Raw genomic sequence first — 20,380 nt, 5'->3', positions numbered from 1 at the left:
GAGGAATAAGGTGAATTTGCCCCTAGACATTAATCTTGGGTCAGTTTAGCATTTACCCCCATTAATGCTTAAGGTTAGGATTGGGGGAGGGGAAGCTGATTCTAATCTGTACCAACGGGGAAACTCCACCCTAGAGCGGTGTTTGAGTTCAGAGGTCATTTAAGATGTCGTCGTCCCCCTAGGCGAAGGCCAGAGAGGCGGGGCTTTGGAACCTCTTCCTGCCGGCAGTAAGCGGTCTCAGTCAGCTAGACTACGCCCACATCGCAGAGGAAACGGGACGATGCCTCTACGCCCCCGACCTCTTCAACTGCCAGGCCCCTGGTAAGGCATGGTCACCACTGATTAAGCCTGTTGAAGTTACTGTCTGATAGTGTGCTAAGTTTAGGACCAAGTTCTTTGCTGATGCACAACCAGGTAGATGATGTTCGGAGCCATTCATGATTAATAGATGTATCTTATCTAATGATGTGAATCAAATCAAATCAAATTTTATTTGTCACATACACATGGTTAGCAGATGTTAATGCGAGTGTAGCGAATCATGCTTGTATTCACGTTTCATATTTACGTAATTATTATGTCATAAATTAAGTCATGATGAGTTATAACATTATCGGACTGCAAAATCACCAGGAATTGAGAAGAAAAAAAATGTGTTTAAGTTAGGAAATCTGTTCCCAAGTATTCCTATGAATAATTTTTAAAAAGAGGCATACAGTGTGTGATCGTGTCTCAATGTAATCAAGGTATGAAATGAGTGTTCTTTAATGAATACAAAAGATTATAATTTATAATTAGGTTGCATTGATGTGATGGTGTCATTGGATAATTCCTAGATCTATGGTTGTGTTTGCCCCTACAGACACGGGCAACATGGAGGTCCTCCACATGTTTGGTACTGAGGAGCAGAAAAGAGAGTGGCTCCAGCCCCTGCTCAGTGGACAGATCCGCTCCTGCTTCTGTATGACAGGTACGCCCTCAGGCCCAGGGCCATGCTTTAATATATGGCTACACTATATCCCTGCTGTTTATTCATGTATCTCTATATACGGCTCCACTTCCTCCTAGTCGTGTCAGTTCACGTAGCCCAAGACGATATGACGTGATGGATCGCATTAATAAAGTTAGTAAAGGTCGCCAAACATTATATGGTGATAACTCAGCCCTTGTGCCACAAATATGCACTCTTAAATGAATTCGCTCCTCCTTTTTAATTACGTTTTGATTTATAATTTCGACAGGAGGCTAGGAAAGCTCTCTTACTCAAAAATAGACTAGTGACATGCTTAAAAGGCAGCCATTTTGTGTCAGTACGTTCACCACACATGACCCTTTGGAAAGTACACTATTAGAAGAAGAAAAAAGGTGCTGAGTAGAACCGTACACGGTTCTTCAGTTAGTCCCCACAGGGGAACCCTTTTTGGTGCTGGGGTGAACCCTCTATGTAGGGTTCTTCAAATAACTCCCTGTATATGGTTCTACCTAGAACCCTCTATGAAGGGTTCTGCCTAAAACCCTCTATAAATGGTTCTACCAAGAACCATTTTATCATCTAAATGTTCTTCCTAGAACCGCCTATGAAGGGTTCTACCGAGAACCCTTTTATCTTTGGATGGTTCTTCCTAGAACCCTCTATTATGAGCAGTTCCATCAGCCTTATTAGGCTTTAACATTTTGTTATTTCAGACAGTACATTACATATATCATAAGATCTTTCTTTGAGGGTCTAGTTATACCTCAACACAGTGGTGTTACAGGCTGAGTACAGCCTGTAAAATACATTTAGAAATCCATATTATTCAATTATTGCACCCACTCTGCTCACGAGTGTTGCGTTGCTAACACGGAACCCAAACCGGCTGCGCTCGTGCATACATTTATTTTGTCCCCCACACCAAACGTGATCACGACACTCAGGTTAAAATATCAAAACAAACTCTGAACCAATTATATTAATTTGGGGACAAGTCGAAAATAATTAAATATGTATAGCAATTTAGCTAGCTTGCTTGCACTTTTGCTAGCTAATTTGTCCTATTTAGCTAGCTTGCTGTTGCTAGCTAATTTGTCCTGGGATATAAACATTGAGTTGTTATTTTGCCTGAAATGCACAAGGTCTTTCATAGTATTACCACGATGACCGGCAACAAAGTTTGTCTTTCAAATCCCCCACGAGGGGTATAACCAATGAGGAGATGACACGTGGGTACCTGCTTCTATAAACCAATGAGGAGATGGGAGAGGCAGGACTTGCAGTGCGATCTGCGTCATAAATAGGAATGACGGCCTCCTGGGTGGCACAGTGTTCTAAGGCACTGCATCACAGTGCTAGCTGTGCCACCAGAGATTCTGGGTTTCGAGTCCAGGCTCTGTCGCAGACGGCCGCGACCGGGAGGCCCATGGTGCGGCGCACCATTGGCCCTGCGTCGTCCGGGTTAGGGAGGGTTTGGCCCGCAGGGATATCCTTGTCTCATCACGCACTAGCGACTCCTGTGGCGGGCCGGGCGCAGTGCATGTTGACCAGGTCGCCAGGTGTACGGTGTTTCCTCTGACACATTCGTGCGGCTGGCTTCCGGGTTGGATGGGCATTGTGTCAAGAAGCAAGACTGTATTACAAGACTGTAATTACAACCAATTGGATACCATGAAATTGGGGAGAAAAAAAATGGGTAAACAAAAGAAATAGGAATGACTTCTATTTAGCCCGTGGCAACGCAGATGCTCGTTGACGTGCGCGAGCAGTGTGGGTGCAATAATTGAATAACATAGATTCCTTAATTTATTTTGCAACGCTCGCACACATGACGCGAGCGGTGTAGTCAGGGTATAAGGGCTAAAAATAGAATTCAGTTATATTTCTGACGCAGATCGCGCCGCAAGTCCTGCCTCTCCCATCTCCTCATTGGTTTATAGAAGCAGGTATCCACGTGCCATCTCCTCATTTGTTATATCCACGTGGGTGACTGAAGACGAACGAGGTCAGTGGCGGTAATGCACCTAATTTAGGAAAGTTGCCAAATCGCAATATAAAGTCAAGAGAATAAAAAGCCCGGAAGGATGAGAGATGACTAGAAACTAATCGGTTGACCGTTTTGCATGTGGATTAATTGGTGGAATAGAGGACCTTGTGCATTTCAGGTAAATAGGACAAATTAGCTAGCAAGTTCAAGCTAGCTAGCTAAATTTTTCATAAATGTTTAATGCTTTTCGACCTGTCCCCAAATTAATATAATTGGTTTGTTTTGATATTTTAACATGCGTGTCGTGATCACGTTTGGCGTGGGGGGGGGACAAAGTAAATGTATGCACGATGGCGCACGAGGTTTTTGGTTCCGTGTTAGGAATATCCTGGTTCACAGGCCACATCAGGCCTGCAAGTGGCATTATTCTGGCTGGCAAAGCATGTGTAGTTCCTTTTGGGAATCCAGACAGAGTTAGGTTATCCAATAAGTGAAATTGTTAATCACCCATAACCTGCATTCAGAATGACTGCCAGGGTAGGGAAGATTGAATACTGAGACTACCTCAATCATCTAAACTGGAACAACCATCTCAGTAACGGGTGCAATAAATCCAACAGATTGGATTAGTTTAGAAAACTGTATGCTCTTTATCTTTCTGTAGCATAAAATGTATTAAACAATCAATGTACATGCAAAAACACATATTACACTAAAACAAACTATTCTGAACATCTCACTGCAATAAAGCATGCTGGGAAATATTATTTATGGCTCTATGTAGAACCCTTCTTGCCTGCCAAAGAATCATCAAAGAACCCTTTCTTACAAAAATGGTTCTTAGGATGTTAAAGGTTCTAGGTAGAACCCTTTGCCTTATAAAGAACCCTTGTCTTCCAAAAAGGGTTATTCTGATTGAAACGGTTCTTGGTAGAACCCTATCTCTTCTACGAGTGTAATAACCCTGTTAGCATGCTTGTGGGGGTGCTGCCTCCACTCAGACGACCCCACCTGAGGGGAGAGGAGGTTGTATATTCATCCCAGCAGGTACAGGCTCTGAGTAGAGCTATCTCCATAAAGACACTGAACACTCTGAGCCAGGCCTGTGGGACCACACCATGAGTCAGAATGTTGAGAATGAGCCATCCCCCTCTGTTTGTTACCCATTACAGAGAAATTGTATGCATCGCAAATGGCACCCTATTTTCTATATTGTGCACTACTTTTGACCAGGGTCCCTAGGGCTATGTTAGAGCTCTGGTCAAAAATAGTGCACTAAGTGGGGAATAGTGTGCCATTTGGAACACATCAATAGTAATGTAATGATGTCAGAAGGGACGATAGTGGGCGTTAGGTTCCCTTGTGTTCCTGCAAACACAGATGTTGTTTCCGAGGTGTTTGTGTGCGTCATCGGTCTGGTTGATTTCGGATGAGCCTCCCACTCCTGTGTACACTCTGTGTACACGTTCCTGGGAATTTACTGTGCATAGAGAAACCTTCACTCTAGAGTGGATCAGTGTTTGGACTAATTAAAGAGCGGTTCACACACACGCGTACACAGAGAGGTAGTGTCTCCTGCTGTGTTAAACACTACCCAGTGATCTCTGTCTGGGTGGGTGCGTTTCCTGTCCACAAGACTTAAGAAAAGGGTTAACCCACACATTGCCATGCTTTTCCTGTTTGCGGTGCAGCTACAGCCCCAAAGTTGACATAGTCGGTAAAAAAAAACATGTACTGTACCAATAACTCCCACACAATTTTAGCTCTGCCGTTTTACCCTGTCAACAGAGCCTGATGTGGCCTCCAGTGACGCCACCAACATGGAGTGTACCCTTCAGAGGGACCAAGACCATTACGTCGTCCACGGAAGGAAGTGGTGGAGCAGTGGTGCGTAAACCTACTTGTTGTCTCACTCACCTTTTTGAATTCCGGTTTGATTTATAATTCCAGCTGGAGACTGGGTAAGCAGGGAAGCCTATTCATTGTTCAATTACTCCAAAATAGACCGTTGACACTCTTAAATGAGTCGCGAATGAATAAATATTGAAGGGCTCTCTCTCCATTTCTCTCTCTCTCTCTCTCTGTTTGCATGCCACCGAAGCAGAAAGGCCTAAAGTGTTTAAGCTTAATTGTGACTCCTCCCGTGCTATTTGAACAATGCTCTAACTGCCTGAGAGCAGTTACTACCCAAAAGCAGCGCTTCTTTTCATCTCTCACACACTAATGAGGTAAACATTTTATCCTCTCAGCCACACATGGCTTACAGAACTTATTCATGGAACCAAGACAAACAAACACTGAACGGACCATGTTAAACATTGTGACGTGTGAGTCTGTGCTTTTAAAGGCAATTTTAAGGATTGTGTGACTGTTTATTTCTTATATTGACTCAGTTTTTATATAGTGAATGAAAAGGTTTATTTGTGGGATCTTTGACAAAGATGCAGATACCAGTTACTCACCGGCCAAACAGTATCTCCACCCTATAAGCCAGGGATCATCAACTAGATTCAGCCGGGGGGACGATTTTTCTCTTGAGCGGATTTCCAACATTTAAAATCAATTGGAGCTAATCTTTTATGGCCAACAATGATACAAACAAAAAATTGTACCAGTCAAAAGTTGACACACCTACTCATTCAAGGGGTTTTCTTTATCTTTACTATTTTCTACATTGTAGAATGATATTGAACACATCAAAACTAGGAAATAACACACATGGAATTATGTAGTAACCAAAAAAAGTATGAAACAAATCAAAATATACTTTATATTTGAGATTCTTCAAAGTAGCCACCCTTTGCCTTGACGACAGCTTTGCACACTCTTGGCATTCTCTCAACCATCTTCATGAGGTAGTCACCTGGAATGCATTTCAATTAACAGGTGTGCCTTGTTAAATGCCTTCGGAAAGTATTCAGACACTTAGACTTTTCCACATTTTGATGTTACAACCTTATTTAAAAGTTTATTTAAAAAAAAAAAATTCTCAGCAATCTACACAATACCCCATAATGACAAAGCCAAAACAGGTTTTTAGAAATGTTTGCAGATGTATTAAACATTTTAAAACGTAAATTCCTTATCTACATAAGTATTCAGCCCCTTTGCTATGAAACTCGAAATTGAGCTCAGGTGCATCCTGTTTCCATTGATCATCCTTGAGATGTTTCTACAACTTGAATGGAGCCCACCTGTGGTAAATTCAATTGATTGGACATGATTTGGAAAGGCACACACCTGTCTATATCAGGTCCCACAGTTGACAGTGCATGTCAGAGTTCCGAGACAGGCATGTATCAAAGCACAGATCTGGGGAAGGTTACCAAAAAATTTCTGCAGCATTGAAGGTCCCCAAGAACACAATGGCATCCATCATTCTCAAATGGAAGAAGTTTGGAACCACCAAGACTCTTCCTAGATCTGGGTGGTGACCAAGAACCCGATGGTCACTCTGACAGAGCTCCATCTCCTCTGTGGAGATGGAAGAACCTTCCAGAAGGACAACCATCTCTGCAGCACTCCACCAATCAGGTATTTATGGTAGAGTGGCCAGAAGGAAGCCACTCCTCAGTAAAAGGCACATGACAGCCCACTTGGACTTTGCCAAAAGGCACCTAAAGGACTCTCAAACCATGAGAAACAAGATTCTCTGCTCTGATGAAACCAAGACTGAACTCTTTGGCCTGAATGCCAAGTGTCACGTTTGGAGGAAACCTGGCACCATTCCTACGGTGAAGCATGGTGGTGGCAGCATCATGCTGTGGGGATGTTTTTCAGTGGCAAGGGACTGGGAGACTAGTCAGGATCGAGGCAAAGATGAATGGGGAAAAGTTCAGAGAGATCCTTGATGAAAACCTGCTCCAGATTGCTCAGGAAGTCTCAATGTCCTTGAGTGGCCCAGCCAGAGCCCGGAATCGAACATCTCTGGAGAGACCTGAAAATAGCTGTGCTGCAAAACTCCCCATCCAACCTGACAGAGCTTGAGAGGATCTGCAGAGAAGATTGGGAGAAACTCCCCAAAAACAGGTGTGCCAAGCTTGTAGCGTCATACCCAAGAAGACTCAAGGCTATAATCACTGCCAAAGGAGCTTCAACCAAGTACTGAGTGAAGTACTGAATACTTATGTAAATACTATATTTCCGTTATTTTATTTAATGAATTACAAAAACAAATCTAAAATCCTGTTTTTGCTTTGTCAATATGGGGCATTGTGTGTAGATTGAGGGGGGGAAAAAACATTTTTATCTATTTTAGAATAAGGCTGTAATGTAACAAAATGTGGAAAATGTCAAGGGGTCTGAATACTTTCCGAAGTCACTGTATGCCTGTAGATGTTGCTAACTGACCCCCTCAATCACTGTCCGCTGTAGGACATATTCCAGATGTTCCCCCACTCACAAACTGTGGTTTGAGGCCCTCTTCATTTAAACATTCTTTTGGAACACTGGCCTGTTGTTTTCAGTATCGGCACGGAACATATCCTTAACCCTTTCAAGACTGTCTTGTAAGGGGCCTCCCGGGTGGCGCAGTGGTTAAGTACGGGAGTTGTAGCGATGAGACAAGATAGTAGCTACTAAAAAAAACAATTGGAGACCACGAAATTGGGGAGAAAAAAGGGGTAAAATTCTAAAAAGAGTAAAAAAATATTTTTAAAAGACTGTCTTGTAGTAATTCAATCTGAGAGAAGTTGAGAATGTATGGTCCTGTCTGGTTCCGTTAGTAGAGCAATGACTGGATCGTGGGTTCAATTCCCGTTTGGGACCACCCATATGAAAATGTATGCGCGCCCTCCTGTACGTTGCTTTGGATAAAAGTCTTCTAAAAGGCATATATAATTATGTTGCCCATTTACCTGTGATTCATCTGATAACACTTGGTATGGCGGTGTTGACACTGTATTGAACACACAATGTTCTCTGGCATTGGATAACATATTTGGGATAGGAATGCATTCTGTGCCCGCATTGTTTTCCCTCTAAACCTCATTCATGTTTCACTTTTTGCGGAGACGACTGTCTCTAATGCCAGTGACGTTTTCTATCAAGTTTGACAACGTCTAATTGGCTGTACATGTAGGTGGTTCCTAAACCCACAAACAAACAGAGTAGTGGTCTGAATGAATATCCTGGAAACTAGTGGTTTTCCTGGTTTTCCAGCATTCGGGTTCAATCGAAGGAGGAACATTATGCATTTAGTCATTGATGATATAGAGAGATGCCAATCACTAACCGAGACGGTAATTTCTCTACTATAATATACATGTGTATACTTTACACAACATGTAGCTTAGAGATGGCCTTGCATTTGGTAGATATTCAAATATTTTTTTACAGCTGTTTATTTCTTGGTGTTATACAGTAATGACAGCAGAGCAAATGTATTTCACCAACTAAACCAAGTGTGAAGTGACGTCTGATACTTGAGTCGTGTCATGTGTAGAAGTGACACCTGATTCTTGTGAGTCGTATCATGTGTAGAAGTGACAGTTGGCACGTGATACAATCAGTCAGGATACTATCCATGGTGCAGCTGGAAAAGTTCTTAAGAATCTGAGGGGCCTCTTCTCCTGAGGGAGAAGAGGCACTGCTGTGCCTTTTTCACAACGGAGCTGGTGTTGAGTCCTCAGTGATGATATTAAGTCCTCAGTGATGTGGACACTGATGATCTTGAAGCTCTTGACCCAGTCGATGTGGATGGGTGTGTGCACCCGCCCCTGTTTCCAGTAGTCCATGATCAGCTCCTTGGTCTTACTGCCAGCTCTCTGACCTCTTCTCTATAGGCTGTCTCATCGCCGTTGGTGATCAGGACTTACCACCGTCATGTCGTCAGCAAACTTGATGGAGTTGGAGTCGCGTGTGGGTGAACAGGGAGTACAGGAGGGGGCTAAGTACACACCCCTGGGGGCCCCCATGTTGAGGGTCAGGGTGGCGGAAGTGTTGTTGCCTACTCTTACCACCCGGGGGTCGAGAAGTCCAGGATTCAGTTGCAGAGGGAGGTGTTCAGTCCCAGGGTCCCAAGCTTGGTGACGAGCTTGGAAGGGACTATGGGGTTGAACGCCGATCTGTAGTCAATGAACAACATCCTCACATGAGGTATTCCTCTTTTCTAGGTGGGAGAGGGCAGTGTGGAGTGCAATTGAGAATGTGTCGTCTGTTGGGGCAGATCTGTTGGGGCAGAATGCAAATTGGAGTGGGTCCAGGGTGTCTGGGAGGATGGAGTTCATGTGTGCCATGAACAACCTTTCAAAGCACTTCATAATTACAGATGTGAGTGCTACAAAGCGGTAGTCATTGTGGTAGGATGCCAAAGAGTTTTTGGGAACAGGAATGATGGTAGTCAGCTTGAAACATGTGGGGGATTACAGACTGGGACAATGAGAGGTTGAACGTGTCTGTGAAGACGCCTGCCAGCTGGTCTGCACATTTATTTTGAAAAAATGACCTTCGTTTTGAAGTCATACTGAGACAAGGGTCTCTTTAACAGATGAGCCCTGCATAAATACATCAAACGCATACAATTTACACAACATATGAAGAAAAACGGACATATTTATCAACATAGAGGTCTCTGATCATAACTCTGAACTGACCAAGGGGGGCCAGAACTGGAAGTTGTGCCACATGAAGGGCACAAAAAAAACTCAAATCAACTTTACTCAACTGTGGAGACTGAAGGGGCCTCCAGTGTTCTCCAAGCCTGAGACCGGCTTTGGTCATTTGTCAGTCTAAATTGAATTAATGATGATAGATACATAGAAAGTTTCTGCATGAGTGCTTTGTAGATAAACACAATAAAATGCTGCTCTCTCCTTACATACAAAAAAAACAAAAACAAAGAGGCCCAACCCACTTTTTTGATACAAAACACAATGGTGAGTTCTGTAACCATCACCAGTAATCAACCTAAGGACACAATGGGAAAACAGTATCTAGTGGTTTAAGTGTAGATGATGTAGCATGCATATAGATAATCTATAATAGACATAAAAGTGGCCTGGACAATTTCCTTCCTATTAACAAAAGTCAGACATGCTTTGGTTCCGTAAAAGATACCAACCTTGAACTTCAACTTCTTCACCAGCTCAGTGACATGTTTTTTAAAAGACAGATTGTCATCAAGCCAGATACAAAGATATTTGTAGGAAGGAAGGAACTCCATTTGTGTACCCGTTGTAAGTAGTCATTATAAATGTAATGTAAATCTGGGTAATGGGACCTGGAAAAAAAGCATGCGTTTTTGTTTTGTTTGCACTTAACACTAACTTTAGATCTAATAACATTACATTGTTAACATTGTTATTTATATCAATTGTAAACAGTAGTGGGCTGAGTATCGTATCTTGGGGCACCACTTTTTGTATTTCAAGGAACTCAGATTTGAACCCATCTACCTTGATGGCCTGAGTTCCGTCATTGAGATAATTATGAAACCATCAGTCTACAAATATGATCTTCACATTTTCAGACAGTCCATTTCTATTTTCCAACGGGGCTATACATTTGGGTGAGTTTTTTTTTCTCCCTCGCCTGAGTAGCTTCGTTTCACTGCCAAAAATAACATTTAGCCATCTAGTGTTCAGTGAAATAACAACACAATGTCATATACAGGTATACTCAAATAATTAACATCCAATCACAAACCGTTACTCTCTCGCGGGAATTCCACTAATGGTCTGTATGTAGACAAAAGTAGCTGCTGCTCATGCTGGTATCTGTACTGATGGCACAAAAGCCATGACAGGGAGACATAGTGGAGTGGTAATGTGCGTGCAAGCAGTTGCTCCCGACGCCACTTGGGTACACTGCAGCATCCACCAAGAGGCTCTTGCTGCCAAGGGCATGCCTGACAGCTTGAAAGACGTTTTGGACACTACAGTGAAAATGGTTAACTTTGTTAAAGCGAGGCCCCTGAACTCTCGTGTATTTTTTTAAATTGAGAGATGAGCTTAAAGTTCTTCACTGACCATTTTCATGGTCAGTGAAGAGTGTGCGGAGTGTGCTGACCCTGGTGCTAGAGGGGGTAGGCAGCTGGAGGTTGAATGTTTGAAGGGGTACGGGACTATAAAAAGTTTGGCAACCACTGATCTAAGGTATTTGTAATTTAATATACAACTAGCATGGTAGCCGTAGTGGTGTTTAGGTCTGAATCCAGATTAACATTACGAATAACATATACAGATTGAAAATAACAGCTATTTGTTGACCAATGATTCTAGTATTTTCGCAAGGCAAAGGGAGCTTGGAAATGGGTAGATCATTTTCAATCACTATTACATGCTATGAAGACAAACCCCAGGAATACCATCTGGCCCTGTGGCCTTAGGAGTGTTGACCCGTTTAACAACCTCAGTTTTTTTCCCCGCAGTGTGCATAAAAGGCATTGAGTTTGTTTTGTAAAGAGGCATCATTGTCTTCATGTCTTCCTTTGTACTCTGCAATGTACTGTAGGCCCTGCCACATGGGATTCCACCTTGTTCCACTATTGTCCTTTTGATGCCCCTGCTGACATCATAGCGGGACTTGTTCATGTCCTCAGCCGTAGCCACGGGTTGCCTGCGACAGCCCTGTGAGCGGTAGCTCTGAGAGCGATGCATTTCCTGATGAAGCCGGTGACGGTGGTGGTAATCTCGTCGACGCTATCAGCGGAGTCCCGGAACATATTCCAGTCAGCGCTAGCAAAGCAGTCCTGCGGCTAAGCGTCCGCCTCGGTAGACATTTCTTTTAACGGGACGTGCCACTGGTACTTCCTGTTTGAGATTTTGTTTCTAAACAGGAAGCAGGAGTATAGAGTCATGATCTGATTTGCTGAAGGGGGGGGGGGGGGGGGGGGCTTTGTATGCTTGCTTGTGGGTTGAGTAACAGTGGTCTTTATCATCCCTAGTGGCGAAAGAGATGTATTGACAGAAGTTGGGCATTACGTGTCTTAGTGGCTCGGATTTAAAATCACCGGCAACAAGAAAAGCAGCCTCCGGGTACATGTTCTCCCGCTTGTTTATAGTCTTGTACAGTTTGTTGTTGTCCTGAGGCGGAATATATACAGCAGTCAGAATAACAGATGACAACTTCCTTGGGTGGTAGAAGGGTCAGCATTTGATCATCAGATATTCCAAGACAGGTGAACAATAGGTTGAGACTTCCACTGCGCTAGCGTCTGCACACCATTGCTGTTGATGAAGATATATATACATACACCCCTCCCCACCTGGATTTCCCTGAATCCAATGTCCTGTCCACTCGGTGAATGGAGAATCAATCGAGTTGGATAGCCATGTTGAGTATCTTGTCCGAAAGCCATGTTTCAGAAAAATGAGGAATTTTGAACTTATGAGAGCCCTGTTGATAGCAAATCCAGGATATGAGGTCATCCATCTTATTATCAAGTGACTTTCCTTTTGGCCAATAGAATGGCGGGAAGTAGTGGCTGGTTTCCCCTTCGCTTTAGTCTCACCAGGAAGCTCGCTCTCCTGTGTAACAACTGCGCTGGGAGTTGGGAAGTAAGTACAGGGAGTGAGTGTTTTTCAAATCAGTGTAGAAGAAGGAGGAGACAAATCCAAAAATGATTTTTAAGCCTTGAGACAATTGAGACATGGATTGTGTATGTGTGACATTCAGAGGATCAATTGACAAGACAAAATATTTAAGGTCCTTTTAAAATGAGTATTTTAGCATTTAAATGTTTTTAATTTAACCTTTATGTAACTAAACAGGTCAGTTAAGAACAAATTCTTATTTACAATGATGGCCTACCACCACACAAAGGACATCCACACAACTGTGGGAAGCATTGGAGTCAACATAGAACCAGCATCCCTGTGGAACGCAATGACACTGTAGAATCCATGCCCTGACAAATTGAGGTTGTTCTAAGGTCAAATGGGTGTGCAACTCAATTAGGAAGGTGTTCCTAATGTTTTGTACATTCAGTGTCTAGAGTTTGTCACTACTTCTTCTTATAGGATTCAAAATTCTATTCCTATCATAATAATGTCCAGATATAGCCCTACAACTTATATATAGATAACTCCAGCATTTACGTTTTCTCCCACTTTAACGAGAAAAACAGCTCGTTTCCATGCTGCGTTTGATTTGAGTAATCGACACTGTTCCCAAATGGGATAGTTGTGGTTTGTCTTCTCTCTTGTCTATCATGACTGCAACAGTGCCACTAGAAATGACCTGATTTGACCCTGGACTCATGTAAATCTACCCTCTCTTTACGGAGGAATCTGGACTCATATACTGTATATATTTTTTATTTATTTTGCTGCACATTTTTTTCTTCTTCTATTCTGCCCTTGATCTCCTTTTTCCTTCTCTTTAAAATGAGTCGCTTTGGGGTACATTTCAGAGCTGTGTGACCGTGACGACTACAGCCCTTTACTGTGTGTGTGTGTGTGGTGATGTAGTTTTAGCTGTAACACACTTCCAGGAGTGTGGTAATTTACTCCAATGACTCCCAGACCCATGGTGAGCCTCTTATCTGGAGGCCATAGTGACCCCGGCATTACAAGCAGACCCAGATGTCAACCATCTGGACTCCTCGACTCCTGCAAGACTAGTTGATATCTGCTCATACCTAGGCTGACTCTCTGTTCATTGAAACATGGGTCCTATGATGGGATATTATGAATGATGACTATGTGGTGTACAGTAGAATGGCTGTTTGGTCGTTTTCCTCTGGCTCACTATCAGAGGATGTGGAATTGGTTAAGCTCTTTGGTTAAACCTCTTGGGAAATGACAATTTAGCTCAGCTTAGAAAAGGATACTTTAATGCCACTGAAGAGCCTGATTGGTTTTGCTTGTTATCCTGGCTTGTATTGTACTTGTAGGCCTTTTCATGAGATGGATAGAGTAGAGACGTGACAGTAGGGAGCAAAGTAGAAAGCAATGCCAGCCGATAACGAGAGTGTAGAATAACGAAGGATAAAGTGATGGATGAAGAAAGACAGGTTGGTCTGAAAAGGAGAGGTTGATCTTAGTGAATAATGTACAGTGTAAATATTAATAGGTAGATACAGTATAGATATGTATAGATACAGTATATGTATGTATAAATCCGACCATCACCTCTGAGACAAAACCGCAATTCGTCAGTAAAGAGCATTTTCTGCCAGTCCTGTCTGGTCCAGCGACGGTGGGTTTGTGCCCATAGGTGAAGTTGTTGCCAGTGATGTCTGGTGAGGACCTTCCTTATAACAGGCCTACAAGCCCTCAGTCCAGCCTCTCTCAGCCTATTGTCTGAGCACTGATGGAGGGATTGTGTGTTCCTGGTGTAACTCGTGGAGTTGTTGTTGCCATCTTCTACCTGTCCCGCAGGTGTGATGTTCGGATGTACCGATCCTGTGCAGGTGTTACACGTGGTCTGTCACTGCGAGGACTATCAGCTGTCTGTCCTGTCTACCAGTTGCGCTGTCTTAGGCGTCTCACAGTACGGACATTGCAATTTATTGCCCTGGCCACATCTGCAATCCTCATGCCTCCTTGCAGCATGAATAAGGCTCGTTCACGCAGATGAGCAGGGACCCTGGAAATATTTTAATGTTTTTCAGAGACAGTAGAAAGGCCTCTTTAGTGTCCTAAGTTTTCATAACTGTGACCTTAATTGCCTACCATCTGTAAGCTGTCAGTGTCTTAACGACCGTTCCACAGGTGCATGTTCATGTATTGTTAACGGTTTGTTGAACAAGCTTGGGAAATATTGTTTAAACCCTTTACAATGAAGATCTGTGAAGTTATTTGGATTTTTACGAATTGTCTTTGAAAGATACGGTCCTGAAAAAGGGACGTTTCTTTTTTTTGTTGCTGAGATTATAATTAAAGACAAAGGGTTAATGATAATACTAAGAAATTGTTTGGATTAGTAATAATTTACATTAAACATGCATGTGTAAAGTTTTATTGTCTGACATTTTTCCATTTATACTATATTTTATACTACATTTTTCCATTTATGTTTTTTTGTAACATTAGAAATAATTGAGGTTGATTCATCAAATTGAATGATCATATCCTTAATGTTTACTAATGAGTGTAGCTACAGTTAGGTAGATACAAAAACCATATACAATTAAATTGGGCAACTCTGATGCCAGAACAGGACAGTAATATCAGTGTCGCAATAACAAACATAAGATTATTTCAAACAAATTTGATCAATTTATTATTAATCTTTTTATTTACAAATAATCTCAGATTTAATAAGAGGGTTGATTTTTTTTCTAAAATGTGTCTTTCTTAAAACAACAGATTTGTTGTCTGTAAAATCAAATCAAAGTATTTGTCATGTGCGCCGAATACAACAGGTGTAGACCTTACAGTGAAATGCATTACAGGCTCTAACCAATAGTGCAAAAAAAGGTGTTAGGTGAACAATAGATAAGTAAAGAAATAAAACAACAGTAAAAAGACAGGCTATATACAGTAGCGAGGCTATAAAAGTAGCAAGGCTACATACAGACACCGGTTAGTCAGGCTGATTGAGGTAGTATGTACAGGTAGATCTGGTTAAAGTGACTACGCATATATGATGAACAGAGATAAGCAGTAGTGTAAAAGAGGGGGTGGTGGGTGGCGGGACACAATACAGATAGCGCGGTCGGCCAATGTGTGGGAGCAATGGTTGGTCGGCCTAATTTGAGGTAGTATGTACATGAATGTATAGTTAAAGTGACTATGCATATATGATAAAACAGAGAGTAGTAGCAGCAGCGTAAGAAAGAGGGGTTAGGGGGGGAACACAATGCAAATAGTCCAGGTAGCCATTTGATTACCTGTTCAGGAGTTTTATGGTTTGGGGGTAAAAACTGTTGAGAAGCCTTTTTGTCCTAGACTTGGCACTCCGGTACCGCTTGCCATGCGATAGTGGAGAGAACAGTCTATGACTGGGGTGGCTGGGGTCTTTGACAATGTTTAGGGCCTTCCTCTGACATCGCCAGAGGTGTCCTGGATGGCAGGCAGCTTAGCCCCAGTGATGTACTGGGCCGTACACACTACCCTCTGTAGTGCCTTGCGGTCGGAGGCCGAGCAGTTGCCATACCAGGCAGTGATGCAACCAGTCAGGATGCTCTCGATATTGCAGCTGTAGAAAGTTGAGGATCTGAGGACCCAGTCTCCTAAGGGGGAATATGGACACCAAGGAACTTGAAGCTCTCAACCTGCTCCACTGCAGCCCCGTTGATGAGAATGGGGGCATGCTCGGTCCTCCTTTTCCTGTAGTCCACAATCATCTCCTTAGTCTTGGTTACGTTGAGGGATAGGTTGTTATTCTAGCACCACCCGGCCAGGTCTCTGACCTCCTCCCTATAGGCTGTCTCGTCGTTGTCGGTGATCAGGCCTTCCACTGTTGTCTGCAACTTAATGATGGTGTTGGAGTCGTGCCTGCCCATGCAGTCGTGGGTGAACAGGGAGTACAGGAGGGGACTGCGCATGCACCCTTGTGGAGCTCCAGTGTTGAGGATCAGTGTGGCAGAAATGTTGCTAATTGGAGTGTGTCTAGGGCTTCTGGGATAATGGTGTTTATGTGAGCCATTACCAACCTTTCAAAGCACTTCATGGCTACGGACATGAGTGCTACGGGTCTGTAGTCATTTAGGAATGTTGCCTTTGTGTTCTTGGGCACAGGGACTACGGTGGTCTGCTTGAAACATGTTGGTATTACGGACTCAATCAGGGACATGTTGAAAATGTCAGTGAAGACACCTGCCAGTTGGTCAGCACATGCACGGAGCACACGTCCTGGTAATCCGTCTGGCCCCGCAGCCTTGTGTATGTTGACCTGTTTAAAGGTCTTACTCACGTCGGCTACAGAGAGCGTGATCACAGTTGTCTGGAACAGCTGATGTTCTCATGTATTCCTCAGTGTTGCTTTCCTCGAAGTGAGCATAGAAGTGATTTAGCTTGTCATGTCACTGGGCAGCTCGCAGCTGTATTTCCCTTTTGTAGTCTGTAAGCCCTGCCACATAAGACGAGCGTCAGAGTCGGTGTAGTATGATTCAATCTTAGCCCTGTATTGACGCTTTGCCTGTTTGATGGTTCATCGCAGGGCATTGCAGGATTTCTTGTAAGCTTCGAGGTTAGAGTTCCTCACCTTGAAAGCAGCAGCTCTAGCCTTTAGCTCAGTGCGAATGTTGCCTGTAATCCATGGCTTCTGGTTGGGGTATGTACAGTGGGGCAAAAAAGTATTTAGTCAGTGCAAGTTCTCCCACTTAAAAATATGAGAGGCCTGTAATAAGTATTTGGTCACCTCCAAACAAGCAAGATTTCTGGCTCTCACAGACCTGTAAGTTCTTCTTTAAGAGGCTCCTCTGTCCTCCACTCGGTACCTGCATTAATGGCACCTGTTTGAACTTGTTATCAGTATAAAAGACACCTGTCCACAACCTCAAACAGTCACACTCCAAACTCCACTATGGCCAAGACCAAATAGCTGTCAAAGGACACCAGAAACAAAATTGTAGACCTGCACTAGGCTGGGAAGACTGAATCTGCAATAGGTAAGCAGCTTGGTTTGAAGAAATCAACTGTGGGAGCAATTATTAGGAAATGGAAGACATATAAGACCACTGATAATCTCCCTTGATCTGGGGCTCCACACAAGATCTCACCCCGTGGGGTCAAAATGATCACAAGAACGCTGAGCAAAAATCCCAGAACCACACATGGGGACCTAGTGAATGACCTGCAGAGAGCTGGGACCAAAGTAACAAAGCCTACCATCAGTAACACACTACGCCGCCAGGGACTCAAATCCTGCAGTGCCAGACGTGTCCCCCTGCTTAAGCAAGTACATGTCCAGGCACGTCTGAAGTTTGATAGAGAGCATTTGGATGATCCAGAAGAAGATTGGGAGAATGTCATATGGTCAGATGAAACCAAAATATCACTTTTTGGTAAAAACTCAACTTGTCGTGTTTGGAGGACAAAGAATGCTGAGTTACATCCAAAGAACACCATACCTACTGTGAAGCATGGGAGTGGAAACATACTTTGGGGCTGTTTTTCTGCAAAGGGACCAGGACGACTGATCCGTGTAAAGGGGACATGTATCGTGAGATTTTGAGTGAAAACCTCCTTCCATCAGCAAGGGCATTGAAGATGAAACGTGGCTGGGTCTTTCAGCATGACAATGATCCCAAACACAAGCATTTCAAGGTCCTGGAGTGGCCTAGCCAGTCTCCAGATCTAAACCCCATAGAAAATCTTTGGAGGGAGTTGAAAGTCCGTGTTGCCCAGCAACAGCCCCAAAACATCACTGCTCTAGAGGAGATCTGCATGGAGGAATGGGCCAAAATACCATTAACAGTGTGTGAAAACCTTGTGAAGACTTATAGAAAACGTTTGACCTCTGTCATTGCCAATAAAGGGTATATAACAAAGTATTGAGAAACTTTTGTTATTGACCAAATACTTATTTTCCACCATAATTTGCAAATAAATTCATTAAAAATCCTGTGAATGTGATTTTCTGGATTTTTTTCTCATTTTGTCTGTCATAGTTGAAGTGTACCTATGATGAAAATTACAGGCTTCTCTCATCTTTTTAAGTGGGAGAACTTGCACAATTGGTGACTAAATACTTTTTTGCCCCACTGTACGTACAGTCACTGTGGGGACGACGTCCTCAATGCACTTATTGATAAAGCCAGTGACTGATGTGGTGTACTCTTCAATGCCATCGGAAGAACAAGCTCTTGACAGTCTCACAGCTGAGCTGCAGAGGTGTTTTTCAAAGAAGAATTGTGAGATAATGCAAGGGGTCCAGTCTCTCAACCCGAAGAGTACAACATTCTTGAATGAGGAGCTTCTGTTTGCCTTTGCTCAGGCCTTTGAGTCAGATTTGGAGGACCTCAAACATGAGGCTTCTTGATAGGAGAGAGAGAAGTGTAAGGGACAGACTGTCAACGCTCCTTGACTTTGTTGTGTTTCTAGAACCTTAAAAAGAGGTCTTCCATGAGCTATTTTTATTTTTACAGGGACAGTGCACATTAATCAACATTTCAGTAAAAGTGCCGGTAAAAGTGCCGGTTTTAGCCAGCCGGCTAATTTTCAACCGCAGTCCCTTAACAAAAATATTGAGTGGAGGGGGAGCCAGGCCATTGAGGATCTTGAATACAAGACATGCGTCGGTGTATTGCACAAGATTTTCCCAACTCAAGAGCTCATGCTTTCTAAGGATGTGACAATGATGATGGCTATTGGGCTTCCTATCAAGCACTTTGAGAGCCTGTTTGTAGACAGACTGAATAGGTTTTAATGTTGTACAGCAAGCTTGGGCCCAACTAGTCAAGCAGTATGTTAAGTGGGGGAGTATCATAGATTTGAAGTACAGTTTTGCTACCTCTGTAGTCAAACAATTTCGTATAAATCGGAAATTAGCTAGGTTGAATTTGGTTATTTGAATTACCTTTTTCACATGCTTTTTAAAAGAGAGGTTGGAATCAAGTATGATGCCAAGGTACTTAAAATCGGATACCACCTGGAGCTTCTCCCCTGACACATAGACATCTGGCTCAGTAGCATCTGTTGCCCTCTTTGTGAAGAACATGCAAACAGTTTTTTTCACATTGAGATGCAAACACGAGTCACTTTGTAAGATTTCTGCTGTTATACCAGTCAGCAGTGCTTCTTGCGAGAGAAGTTTCTCATCTTTAAAACTGATTAAAACCCACCTTAGGACAACAATGGTTGATGACAGGTTAAGTCACCTCGGAATTCTCTGTTGAGTCGAGGGGGGCACGCTCCCTCAACAAGAATGAGTTTGTGAAACATTGAACCACAGAATTATGCTGTTTTAAAATCTACCAGGGATAATTTGGCACTCAGGCGGTCCCTCTGGTCATGATTTAAAACCTGCACTGTGTACTAACTAGTACACTGACATTCTAAAATGATCCATCCAAAGGGTATCATGTCACACAGATTTAATTTGGTCTTGATTAGGCCAATTCCAAAACTTCTTTGCTATTAGTTAACGTAATATATATGAACAGAGATATGATACTGTAAGTTTAATATTGATGGGCACCAAATTTATTTGACATTTTCATGTCCATTTCTACTTGATACCTGGTATGTCAAATTGCAGTGTTTTTTTTGTAAATAACCTAAGCATTTGTGTGTACATAAATTGCAATCTTATCTCCTTGGTGCTTGAGCTTTTATATATATATATATATATATATATATATATATATATATATATATATATATATATATATATATATATATATATATATATATATATAGGTAGAAACACTGACTATTCATAGTATGTTAAATAATTAAAGTGAAGTAACCCTTTAGGACCAAACTATCTGCCACATTGAAGAACACCGGGTTAAGTATCACTTCTACCTCTAATCAGCAATCATAGGATTCATTCATGCTCCTTAGATGCCAGGTTAGGGTTACACACTA

General features: G+C 42.7%; 1 protein-coding gene across 1 annotated transcript in view; it reads left to right on the top strand.

The window, feature by feature from the left end:
- The window catches only part of LOC109908773 (acyl-CoA dehydrogenase family member 11), a 57,264-nt gene that overhangs the window by 8,635 nt on the left and 28,249 nt on the right, over positions 1–20,380 (top strand). Inside the window, exons 11-13 of the mRNA XM_031796246.1 lie at positions 183–321; positions 863–970; positions 4,749–4,847. Coding sequence (XP_031652106.1) covers positions 183–321; positions 863–970; positions 4,749–4,847 — 346 coding nt within the window. The remainder of the gene's footprint in view (positions 1–182; positions 322–862; positions 971–4,748; positions 4,848–20,380) is intronic.

Source organism: Oncorhynchus kisutch, linkage group LG18, assembly GCF_002021735.2.
Source record: "Oncorhynchus kisutch isolate 150728-3 linkage group LG18, Okis_V2, whole genome shotgun sequence".
Classification (NCBI taxonomy): Eukaryota; Metazoa; Chordata; class Actinopteri; order Salmoniformes; family Salmonidae; genus Oncorhynchus; species Oncorhynchus kisutch.
The sequence above is the reverse complement of the archived record's forward strand: the minus strand, read 5'-3'. Positions and strand labels throughout refer to the sequence as shown.